General features: G+C 36.7%; 1 protein-coding gene across 1 annotated transcript in view; it reads left to right on the forward strand.

Annotated features, from left to right (window-relative positions):
• The window catches only part of LOC109847515 (autophagy-related protein 18h-like), a 30,309-nt gene extending 20,065 nt beyond the window's left edge, over positions 1-10,244 (forward strand). The window contains exons 7-9 of the mRNA XM_020416742.1: positions 8,777-8,895; positions 8,993-9,565; positions 9,654-10,244. Coding sequence (XP_020272331.1) covers positions 8,777-8,895; positions 8,993-9,565; positions 9,654-9,673 — 712 coding nt within the window. The 3' untranslated portion in view covers positions 9,674-10,244. The remainder of the gene's footprint in view (positions 1-8,776; positions 8,896-8,992; positions 9,566-9,653) is intronic.

Here is a 13,668-nt window from a genome sequence, read left to right on the forward strand (position 1 = left end):
TCTCCACGATTGCTCCCCGTGCCAGATAACGTCACCAGCAACATTCAGAAGCTTTCTATCTTCGCTCTCCTCACTCTTGAGGTGGGCCTGCCATCTTTGGAGGAGCTCAGAGAGATGTTAGGGTATCGCTTCAACGTCTGGGATTGGACCTATGAGATCAAGCGGGTATCTGAAAATAGGTTCATGGTTAAATTCCCTTCTGATGAGCTACTAGATCAAGCCATCGAGCCCAGTGTTGTAAATTTTGGGTCATTCGTGGCCAGATTCAGGCTTTGGAGGGAGGACCTCAGGCTAAGAACATTATCCAACCCCATGTTTACGTGGGTCCGCCTCTTCAATCTCCCCTACGACCTCTGGGAGTGGGAGTTCTTCCAATCACTGTTCGAGGGCATCAGCCAATGTGTGTATTACTCCGCTGACATCACCACGAAAACAAACTTCAAAGACTGCAGGGTGCTGCTAGAGATTAGGGAATATTCGGATGTCCCTAAGAGAATTAGGTTTCGTTACACCTCTCTCATAGACCTTCGTCTGATAGAAGGTTTCGTCATCACTCAGATTGTAGGTCGGGACGGTGAGCAGCAGACAAACAATGTGGCTGGTCCTATCGATATGTCTGTTGACCAACCTCAAAGCCAGCGTACGCAGTCTCCCTGCGTCGACCCGGAATTGATTGAAGTGACTTGGGACAGTAGGCAAATGATGGTGGAGAAAAAGCTCTGGCAACAATTTCTCCAGGCCTAAGGTATTGGGAGGTCTACCCTTCCTCGCGACTGGGGTTTCTCCTACGATTGTGCTTCGAGCAAGGGGAGCGGGGGAGGAGCAGTCGGCCCCTAGGTTATCATCAATTGTAAATTCCCTTATGTTTTGCTTAACTTGATGATGATACGTTCTGTTAACAACCTATTAATTTATGATATTCTTTTCGGAATGATTATACCTTTGTTAACTGTAAATAGCCATGAGTTTGATGTTAAGCTTAGGGGTTGGTTGTTAAGTTTACGTGTTTGTTGTTAACCTCGTGGGTTTGCTGTTAAGGTTTCCCCATTGGGTGTGTGATGTTAGGCCTTGGGCTTACTGTTTTGCGTTGTGTTGTTGAGCTTATGGTTCCTTGATTGTTAGTTAGGGTTACGAGGTTGCTGTTCCGTTTTAGCCTTTTGGCTTGACGTTTGTTGTTAAGGTTAGTATATTGTTAAGCTTTGGTGTTTGTTGATAAGGTTACGGTTTTGTTGTTGAACTCATGGATTTGCTGTTAATGTTATCCCCTGGGGGGTTTGGTGTTAAGCTTTGGTCTTATTTTGCGTTGTGTTGTTGAACTTATAGTTCTTTGGTTTGTTGTTTGTTGAATTCTTGGGTTTGTGTTTGAGGTTACGGATTGAGTTTTAATTTTAATCTTTGACAACCACGAGCTAAACTTAACAAACAATCCACAAACTTAACAATACAACGCGAAACATAACAATAAATCGATAAGATTGATAACCAGACCATACTCTTGACAGATAGATCATAAGCTATCCTTACGATGTTAACCTTTATATTTATAATATTTACATGTATATTGTTATTAACAAAGAATTGTAATATATCATTTACAAAAAATCTACATCTCAACGTCATCATCGTCAAGTTTTCCCGCATCTTCTTTTCTCTTCCTGCCTTCAATCAGTAAATACGCTGCTAACTTCGCACGTACCACCCATGTGTTATGCTCTACGGACGTGACGTGCAGGACATCTCTACCTTCGATAATCGTTTTTACGAACTGGTAGACCCACAGTCATACCTGCACACAAAAACAATCCTCTATTGAGACCACTGTTGCTTTCAAACAAAACATAACAACAAACTCGTAACCTTAACAACCAGTTTCTAACATTGAATTCCAACAAGGGTTCCGATAAACTTACGACCCCTTTTGCTCATCGCATGGAACTTTGATTGGGTCGAATACGCTGCGCAATTGGTTCTCATCGAAGTCAGCTTTAATGTAGTTGAAGGCTTTGACAATATTGAGTACATGCTCCCAATGTCCAGATCTCTCCTTCAAGGAGGCGTAATGCCTGACAATATCATTTTCGACATCAAACTCCAGTAGGTGCCAATGATCGCCCTGGACAATGGGAACTAAAGAGATTAGTACACCCTGCATCGACCAAATGTTTGATGTAGATATGGTACAGTTCTTGGTAATATGGTTTCGTCATATGTATCTGGTGCTGGAATAAAGAATTAACCCGATCAGGTTCTTTTTAACATAGATTATGTGCTGATAGGTAGGAGTATGCCACGTCAGACATAAACTTACACTAAACCAAACAAGGACCATCCTAAATTTTATACTGGATGACTCTCTCTGATTTTCACGAACTAAATCAAGCAGTGTATCAACAAGCTATAATAAGTTGACAACAAGTAATTAATAATAATATTGTTAAATATGCTAAACAATAATTACCAATCGAAAATCTTACTACATCATCCAGTCGCCCACCGCGTAATATATTGAGGATCTCAAGTCGGGTAATAGACCCTGCTGATCCGGTGTACGCTTTAATAAAATTACAAACAGGGAAAACAAAAATTATAGTTAGCAACTAACAATTAACAGTAAGAACAAACCAGTAAATTTAACAACAGACCCGTAACTTTAACAACAAATCAATAACCATAACAAAAAAACCCGTAATCATAACAACAAACCCGTAACCTTAACATCAAACCCGTAACCTTAACAACAAACACGTAACCTTAACAACAAATCAATAACTATAACAAAAAACCCGTAACCTAAACAACAAATCAATAACCATAACAAAAAATCCATAACCATAACAACAAACCTGTAACCTTAACATCAAACCCGTAACCTTAACAATAAACACATAACCTTAACAACAAATCAATAACAAAAAACCTTAACCTAAACAACAAACCCGTAATCTTAATATCAAACCCGTAACCTTAACATAAAACCTGTAACCTTATTAACATAGGAGGAACCCTAACAACTAATTGAAACCCGTAACCTTAACATAAAACCTGTAACCTTATTAACATAGGAGGAACCCTAACAACTAATTGATAACCTTAAAAGCGAAGCTGTAAAAACGAACCCTAACAACTAATTGATAACCTTAAAAGCGAAGCTGTAAAAACTTATGATATGAGGTAAATACTTGTTACATCTACAAATGCAAAAATTGTTGAGTTTTTTTCTCCTCTTCCGTCAGCAACGCGGCAACATCTGCTGATACCTTATAATTATGTACAAATATGTCCTTACCATCCAAAAACTTGATGATGAAGCCTCCTGGAAAGGGAATCCCCTCGTTCAGCTTATTCCTGCACATTTCTTCTTCTGAACTCATAGAGGAACTCATGTGTTTTTCCCAGATAGAGTGAGGGTCACTTTGTAGCCGAGCAGGAGCCAACTCTGCTACCTTTTCCTACACCTGCTCTTCCTCCTCCCCAGTCACTTCTATTATAGCCTTGTCCCCTATGTTATATTTTTCTTTCTTCTTCCCCTCAGTGTAAGGGGTGACTATCCACTGCTCTTCTGCATCTCTTCCCTTTAAGGGGTGCAGCAGCGGACATCTTCTCGCGTGTCCCTTTTGCACTCCTCTTTTTCTTATTCAAAGCCTTTGAAAACCTAAGAGGAACATCTTCGTCCTCAGTTGATGTGTCAGGTACTTGTGGAGGAGCATCCTCTGATTGCTTTATTTTTCTCCCAGTGTCCTCTCTTAGAGTGTCTGTTTCCAAACAATCCATTCGAAGTATAAATATTAAGAAAACTTAGCCCCATCTATCTAAACTTAACAATTTCATAGTAACCTTAATAACTGATGCCTAAACATATGGTGAAAAAGTTGCTAACCTATACAAGTTTGCGTCTCTGTATCATGTCCTGCAGAAGGGACATCAACCACCGACGTTATTTCCCTTCCAGTGTCCTCGTGTTGAGTGTCTGTTTCTGATAATATTTAGAGTATAAATAATCAAAAACTTAACTAATACGTAGACATAACAACCAATCTCTAACATATAGTGCAAAAGCAAGCTGACCTGTACAAATTAGCAGCTCCTTCGCTAGCGGGGACACCTTCTCTCCCTCGTTTATTTCTGCTTCAAGAGCCGTATCAATGCGATAGTTCTCTGGTGGAGGTACTTCCCCTGGCGGAGCATCTTCACTATCCTTGTTGATATCAGAAAAAATGGTTGTGGAGAGACCCTCCCTGTTGGACGGTCCTCGCTCTCCTTATTAGCTTCATCAAATAATGATTGATTAACATCCCCTCGTACTGTATATCAATGCCACCCACGGTGCATGGAGTGTCTGATTCAAAAAGTAAACAAATGAGCTTAGGTACTTCATTGTCAAAAAAAACATAGCATCAGTTACATAACCCTAACAACTAACCCAGATACTTAACAATCAATCTCTAACTTTGGCAATTAATCTGTAACCTTAACATTAGATCCGTAAAGTTAACAATAAATTCTTAACCTTAACAAAAAATCCAATCTGTAACCTTAACATTAGATCCGTAAAGTTAACAATAAATTCTTAACCTTAACAAAAAATCCATATACTTAACAATCAATCTTTAAACTTAACAAAAAATCCATATACTTAACAATCAATCTTTAAACATAACACGTAAACGTAATTGCAAGCCACACCTAACCTGTACAAGTTTGCGGCTCCGTCAATGAGCCGGACACCAATCTTGTAGGCCTCTTATCCTTAAATACAGAGAGGGTTCTGGATCGTACTTCGCTTAGTTCCTCTCTCAGTCTTCTATTTTGAGCAGACAGATTAGCCACATTCACAGAAAGAGCACTTATCTTTACACGGTCGGCAGCAATCATACCCTTGAATTTATTCTCGTTTTCTCGACGTAATGCTTGGTTCATTAACGCGATGCTCTTCCCGTAGATCACTTGTTGAGGCCATTCCATTTTGTCAACTGTCTCATTTGGTTGCTCGACGTCTTCATCAATATCCTGTGGCATCACCTATGCAATGGACAGATAGAGTATTATTAGAAGGATTAATTAATTAAAAAATAAATAAAATTCACAACTGTTAAATACTTACATCTGCATCAATTGGGATGTCATCTTCTGCTCCTCTCTTCTTCTTGTGAAGAATGTGTCTTGGACCACGCGCCCTGTCGGCGTCTACTACAGCCTTACCCTTAATCCTCCTCTTCTCTCTCTCTCTCTCTCATCTTCTCTCTCTCTATCCCCTGCTCCTTCCCCCAAAAACCTCCCTCGATTCTTTGAAGTTGTCCATGTTGCTGTGGAAGCTTTATCGTAGCTTTGCTTGCTTTCGCAACAACAGTGGCCAATCTCAAAGAACCAGCAACGTGCCCAAGTCTCACCCAATTTGTCAGGGGAGGCCTCACCGTACAACCAAGTGCTGGCTTCTTGATGCCCTTGCTCCTTCCCCCACAAACCTCCCTCGATTCTTTAAAATTGGCCATGTTGCTGTGGAAGCTTTATCGTAGCTTTGCTTGTTTTAGCTACAACAATGGCCAATCTCAAAGAACCAGCAACCTCTTTAAGTCTCACCCAATTTGTGAGGGGAGGTCTCATCGTACATCCAACTGTTGGCGTCTTGATGCCAGTAAGTTCATAGTACCACAACTGCACATTAGAGAAATAAAAACTTAACTAACATCTTTATGCTTAACAATTAATAAGTAACCCTAACAATAAAAACGTAATCTTAACAACCAAACCGTAACCTTGACAACCAAACCGTAACATTGACAACCAAACTGTAACATTAACAACTAAATCCTAACCTTCACAATCAGTAATAAAAGACATGATTACTTACACAAACTAGCAGGGTACACTCTTGAAGATATAAAGTTGTCTTCTCTGGCTCGGGCCCCTTCAGTGCCCTCCCTATCGCGTCAGAAGTCTCATTGAATATATAGGTTCCCCAAGCAGTGTTATTGGCTTGTTCGATGCTGTCGACGTACTTGAATCAATACCTAGGAACGCCGAAAACACTGCTTGGACACCAAATCATGCTCAGCTGATAGAGGATCTACAGCAGGATAAAGTCATTCACATCTCGACGATCAACCGATAGTACCAGCTTAAAGAGCAGTTGCTCCACATTACGCCTGGTGGGGCCTTCTTTGGGGGGAGCTATACTGCTGGCACCCTCTGCCTCGGATTTGTTAAAAAACCTGGACCAAATCCTTTTTTTTTTATATCCCGGTTGTGGTCAACAAGAAGCCCCTCATTAGAGAACCATGTATGTTTTATTACCCACTCAAGGTCGAATGAGCAGGCGATATCTTCTCCATCATTCCTATCTGTGAAGACGAATTTCTTCATTTTCTTGTCCCACTGACTCAAAATGTGCTCAAAGGTGGGAAGATCGACACCGGGTGGGCTAAAATGGACGTAGTGTCTGAATACACTATCTTCATAGCCTGCAAAGTGCCTTGGCTCCATATGCTACACCAAACTCCGCATGAAGTCATGATAGGCACTGAAGCTGACGGTGGGCCACAATGTAATAGTTGGCTTTGCCCTTTTACATAATAAAAACACAAGACATAAGCATTTTTGAGTATAATCAGTAAACATAACAACTATGCTGTAAACTTTACGGATAAACCAACAACCTTAATAATAACCCCATAACCTTAACAACCAAAACCTAACCTTAACAACCAAACAACAACCTCAATAATAAAAGCATGAACATTGCATGTTAACAGTAACCTCAACAGCTAACAGACACCTGTAATTTTGGACCTTCTCACCAGACTAGGAGCATTATCAATCAAACCATAATCTTAACATAAAACTTGCGGTAAAAATTACCTTTTGGGTGCTGCCACGTGCTTCTTTTTTTCTTCTCTCTGTAGACCAATGAGCGCTCTAGTGACATCGTTGGACGCGGCGGTGGTGTCGGTGCTGCCCTCTAGACCTTTGCGGGGGCCTACACTTAAATTTTAAGGTGGACTATTGGGTTGAGAATGGCTGGTTGCGATGTCCTCTAGAACATTAGCAATCACAACTTCAGCATCAGATTCAGTACGCACTGTAGTTATCTGGGTTCTTTGTGAGATTTCGAACTGCTGGGCGTCATCGCTTTCGCTGTGGTCGGCATGGAGGCTTGCTTTGGGGGTTGAATCGCCATCCATTTTAATCCATTTGCTTTGATTCGGTTTGCGTTGGAGTCGGTTGATTTAAGGCTAGGGTTTTGAATTAGGTTTCTGGAGTCGGTTTGCTTACAGAAGAGAGATGACAGGGTACAGACGAGGAGGTAACTCATAACGTAGAATTTTAAACGAAAGGGTATTTTGGGCATTTCATGAGGGGTTTAAACGGAGTTACGTCTGGGGATTTGTTTTGGGGGCTGAAAGAAAATCACGGGCGATTTTGGGGGCAAAACACCCGTTGAAAAAGTCTTGGAGGGGGGAGCACGTTTTCTTGTGTTTTGGGGACTGGAAGCATTTCTCCTTTTAATATGACCAATTCTAGCTTACATTAAAAGGTTAACTTTTTCTCTTTCAAAGGTTAGCCACCAGGCTTTAGTTGATGAAAAAAAATCCTAGCAGAGCTGAAGAGGTGTTGTCGATGGGTTTTAAGGTTTATGCAAAATTTGGATTAGCTGTAATTGTGAGAGTTGAATTATTGAAAGCATTTACTAGTCTGTATATGCTGCAGTTTGATAGGTTTTGTAAATATTCTTAAAGTTGTGCTTAGTGTGTGACTTTTGGGAAACTAAGATTTCATGCTTGGCTTTAAGCAAAACTCGTCCTTCCTTACTTAGAATATTGTAGTCAAGGTTAATGTTTACTCACATTCCAACCTTTCATGAGAGAGTCACTCTCTCCAGGTTAATTATTCTCATACCTGGTGAGTATGTTATAGATAATCTATTCCCTGAAAAGGCCTACTCTTCCTACCAACCATCATTGCTGCTATTTCTGTGTGCCAGAACATGTTAATTTCATCATCCTTTACTTACTGCTTGTTTTCTTAAGTTATTGAAGGCATTGACCATCAGATCCTCTTGCTATCTGCATTGCAACTTACAGCTCTAATAAAATTCCTTACAGACTGTCTGTCAGGTGAAGTTGTGGACTCAACTTCTTGATGATTGAGCACAAGATGTACTTCTAAAATCATTAGCAATACAGTGCCAACACTTTTATCACAAAATCATAATTTTGTGCTTCTTGGGAGTCCTCATGTTTTTTACACCCGAACCCATCTTCACTTGTCTCTAAATAATGCTGTACAACAATTCCATATTGAGTATGCAATCATATAACAGGGGAGGGAAAATGCATAGGACTCTAGAGGGCACAACGATAAGTGATGGAGTTGCACTTTCTATCTACCTATCTATTTATCTATCTACCCATCCAGAGACCTGAGTGGATCGGTTACTGAAATAATAGAGAAAATTTTAGCATCATGACGCCCTCTATGCGACACCCACAGCCGTGTTCGAGTTTTAGAATCTTCTAACAAAACCAGAGACGCGGATCGAACCACCGGTGCTTGAGATATCCACTCAGTTGTTTTGATATGGAGATCTCTCCAGGCGCATTGAAATATTCTTAATATCTTAATAGATAATTTGAGGTGGGTGAGTAAACAGTTCCCATTATTGAAAACATATGCCCTATTCTTCCATTTCCCTCTATAGTTGACCGTAATGATCTAGCTTCACGGTCCTTTCTCATATTTTTCCGTTGATTTTGTCCATTATTAACAATGCTTCTTGCAGGGGTCATGCTGCAAGACAATGTGAGGCTGCATTATCAGACACCAGAGATCAGTTCATTAAGCATTCCTCTTGTACTGACCATTCTAAATCAGCATCTCTAAAAGCTGGATCAGATGATGGTAAGAGAGACATTTTATCTAATATTGCGTCCTGAATAGTCCATGCGACCTTCTATACTCTTGACAACTAATTCTAATTTCTTGCTGTTTATGCCAGGGTTGTCGAGCACCACAGCAAATTTTCTAGAGATTGATGGAGTCTATCTGCCAGGGCTTTGTAAACCTGTTCCAATGGAAAAACCATTTCCCCAAGATTCCATCCAAAGCTCTACCCCAATGGTTCACTGCGAAGGAGGGGATCAAAGCATTGTCACGATGCCGAGCAAATACTCTGCTGAAGATTGCAACTCTTTTCAGTCTAAACACTCCAGTGCCAATTCTCTCATGGATGGTTCGATGATTAATGGATTATCCTCAGAAAATACTAGTAGATCAGTTGCTGCAGATGCTTACTCTTCTAGCAGCAGCATGAACAGTGAAGTCCCAAATGCATGCATGTCCAACGGTCACTTGGAACACGGTGAAAATGCCGATTCACATAATTCAGTAGAGTTTCCACAATATTTCCATGAAGGATACTGTAAAGTTTCAGAAGTCGATGATTATTGTGAGTCAACTGGAGCTGTTATAGATGCGAACAGCAGCAGCATTCACTGTGGAAAAGAAAAACAGGAAGAAGTTGGAGACAGTGATGACATGCTAGGAGGTGTATTTGCCTTCTCTGAAGAGGGTATACTTTTTCCGAAGATCCTACAAAATTTTACACTCAATTCCTTTTACTTTTCTGATGCCTTTTCTTTATTTCTATTTGTTTTCAGATACCTGTGAAACTGGCTGATTGGCACCTTTTGGCTTGCTGACATACTACCGGACAAGTCTATCCTAAGCGTGTATGGAATGAACTCCTTGGGAATAAGTATTCTGTTGGAGCCGGCTTAATGGAAGGCATCAAACTTGTATTATTATAACAGACATTTCTGTTTGCTTAGTGTTCATACATGCAATATATGAAAAAAGAAAAAAAAAGAGAAAAAGAGAAGGAAAAAAATGCAGCTAAGTCGATGTTATTTGTGCATTCGAGAGGGCGGCTTCAAGCCTTGAAGGTGTCGGGTAACATGCTATGCTTTGGTCTCTGCCCTCATCTCTCTTCTGTACATTCTGTACATGTGCATTGTAATTCATGAAGTAGGTGTTAGACATTGAAGTTATGTTCTCTTTAGTAGAGGTGAATTGTTCACTACTGCATTTCCCCCTACTTTTAAGGTGAATTAGTGTCATGTAATGGTTTGTACAGAAACTAAACTTCTAGTCAAGTTTCTAAGCTGGTTGAAGGCAATGGCCTTTGAATGCTCAAGGAATGAAGTTGTTCTGGACTTTTTATGTTGATATGCAAAATTCTATTATTATTATTGTTATTTTCATTCAGCGGTGATTTGATATGCTTTTCAACTGTTGCATTGAGATATGGCATTCTCGTATCTGATCTCCTTGAATTTTAGCACCAAAGGAGCGAAAGCGCGACGTCGTAACATTTGTACGAAAGCAACTAAAAGATTTATTTAAGTATTTAGTTTAAAATAAACCATGTATCTAGTTATTTATGAAAAACTATAAGTAATAACAAAATATAGTAATTTAAACTGTATATCGAGTTGTTGAAATATAAAGTGAGATAAAAATAATTCTGTTGAGTATCTTTGTGCCTAAAGAGTGATTTAGGAAAGGAATACATTTTGAAGTGAATGGGCGTAAACTTTTGATTTATGGACAAAAAACCAATTTTGAAGTTGGATGATTATAAATTTTATTAGGGATAGAACTTTAGGTTAGCATGTAAAAAACCCATCTATAATTTCATGACGATAACATGTGAAAGAAGTAAAACAATTGGGTTAAGCATTTGGTTGAAAATAAACACTGCCTACAAACATCTAGAAAAAGTTATGGAAAGTTATATAATTAAGAAATTTTACCGGAAAGCAAACAATATGTCACAGTTCAAAATTCATGATTTTTAAGAGTCCATAATGCTTTTTATTTTTTTTTCATTTTGACCAAATTAAAGATAATTAGGTTAAGTTAAAAATAAATAATTTCATGAGCTATAACCACGGTTTTATTCATTTTTATTTGTTTCTTGCAAAGTTTAAACTTTATAGTTAGAACCTATGATTTTTATCCATTTTTGTTTGTTTTTACTAAGCATGAAATAATTAAACAATGTTCGAAGTTCACAATTTTTATTAGCTATAACTCATGATCTTTGTTCATTTCAACCAAGTGACAAATAATTATACGGAGTTCAAAATTCATGATTTTATGAGCCATAATCCATAATTTTTGTCTATTTCATTCGTTTCGATCAATGACAAATAATTTTACGGATTTTAGAATTCACAACTTTATGAGCTATAACCAATGATTTTTATCCATTTTTTCGTTTGGACCCAAAGAAATTAAGCGAAGTTTGAACGTCAAATAATTATGGAGAGTTCAAAATTAACGATTTCATCATCTATAAGTCATGATTTTTGTTCATTTTCCTTTCTTTCGACCTAGTAAGAATAAGCTATATGGAGTTAAAAATTCATAATTTCATGAGCAATAAGCAATGTGTTGATTTTTAATCCAATTGAAATTAGTTTTGTGGAATCTAAAATTCACCATTTTATGAACTATAAATCACAATTTTTATCCATTTCTTTTGTTTGCATCAAGCAACAAATAATAAACTAGTGGTGAAATTTCATGACTTTCATGAGTTATAACCCATAATTTTTATTCATTTTTTTGTTTCGATCAAATGATAAATAGTTATATGCGGTTCAAATTTATACTTTCATGAGCTATAACCTACTATTTTTATTCATTTTCGTTCATTAATATCAATTAGTAAATAATTAACCAAACACGATTTCACGAGTTATAACCCACGATTTTTATTTATTTTTATTAATTTTGATCAAATGGAAAATAATTATGTGAAATATAAATTTCTAATATCATGAGCTATAATCCACTACTTTTTGTCCATTTTGTTTTAATCAAACAACAAATAATTAACCATAGTCCAGTGGTCACGATTTTCATGAATCATAATCCATAATATTTGTTCATGTACGTTCGTTTTGACCAAATGACAAATAATTATGTGGAATTATAAATTCAAGATTTAATGAGCTATAACTTATGATTTTTATCCATTTTTTTCACTTTTACCAAATAGCAAAAAATTAATTGGAGTTGTAGATTCGCGATTTTTATAAGCTACACATGAGTTTTGTTCATTTTTATTCGTTTTTCGATCAAATGAAAAACAATTATGTGGACCTCAAAATTAATGACTTCATGAGTTATAACCCATGAGTTAATCCACTTTTTTAACCCAATGACAAATAATTTTACGGAATTTAAAATTCACTTTTCATGAGTTGTAACCTAAGATTTTTTGTCCATATTTTTGTTAAATCGCACAAAGTAGTGATTAATTAACAGAGTAAAAAATTCATGATCTTCATAAGCTACAACCCATGATTTTATTTCATTTAAGTTCATTTTGACTGAATGACAAATAGTTATGCGAAATTAAAAATTCACAATTTCCATGAATTATAACTGACAGTTTTTGTTCATCTAAAAAAAAGATAAATAAGTATATGAAATTTAAAATTTAAAATTTCATGAATTATAATCTATGATCTTGTCTATTCTTATTTGTTTCGACTCAATGACAAACAATTTTGTGGAGCTCAAAATTTATGATTTTATGATCTATAACCAATGATTTTTTTTCATTTTTGTTTATTTTGATCTAAAGACAAGGCATTACACCAAGTTCAAAGTTCATATTTTCATGAGCTATAAGCCATTGTTTTTATCAATTTTGACCGCACGTCAAACAATTTTTTGATGTTCAAAATTTACAATTTCATGATGTATAACAATCAAGTTTTTACCATTTTTTCTTCGTATCGACTCAATGACAATAAATTAATTGGAGTTCAAATTTCATAATTTTAGGAGCTAGAAGCCATAATTTTTTGTCCATTTTTGTTGTTTTATATCTAATGACAAATAATTATGCTGAAGTTCAAAATTTAGATTTCATGAGCTATAAACAATAATTTTTTTACACTTTTCATTTGTTCCAACCTATGGAAAATAATTTTGCAGAATTAAATATTTAACATTATAATTTGCGATGATCCACGCTGTTGTGTATTTTTATTTGTTTTAACTAGATGGAAAAAAACTATGTGCGGTATAAAATTCATAATTTCATGAACTATAACATATATTTTTTGTCATTTTAGGTCATTTTGACCTAATGACAAATAAATTTTAGAGTTTAAAATTAATATTTGTATGAGCTATAACCCATGATTTTTATCCGATTTTGTTTGTTTGAACCAAGTAGCAAATAATTAAGCGGAGTTAAATATTCAAGATTTTCTTGATTTTTTTTTCATTTTTGTTCTTTTTGACCAAATAGAAAATACTTATATGGAGGTTTTCACTATTTCATGAGTTATAACTTGCAATTTTGTCTTATTTTTATTTCCATCAACTAACAAATAATTAATTGCAGTTAAAAATTCAAGATTTTCATGAGTTGTTACACGATTATTATTCATTTTTGCTTACTTTACTAAATTACAAATAATTTTGCGGAGCTTAAAATTCACGACTTCATGACTTATGGCCCACGATTTTTGTGCATTTTGACCAATGTCAAGTAATTTTGATGTCAAGTAATTTTGCCAAGTTTAAATACATGATTTTATGAGATACAACCCATTGTTTTTATCTGTTTTTATTTGTTTCCAAGAGGAA

This window comes from Asparagus officinalis, chromosome 7 (assembly GCF_001876935.1).
Source record: "Asparagus officinalis chromosome 7, Aspof.V1, whole genome shotgun sequence".
In the NCBI taxonomy this organism is placed as follows: domain Eukaryota; kingdom Viridiplantae; phylum Streptophyta; class Magnoliopsida; order Asparagales; family Asparagaceae; genus Asparagus; species Asparagus officinalis.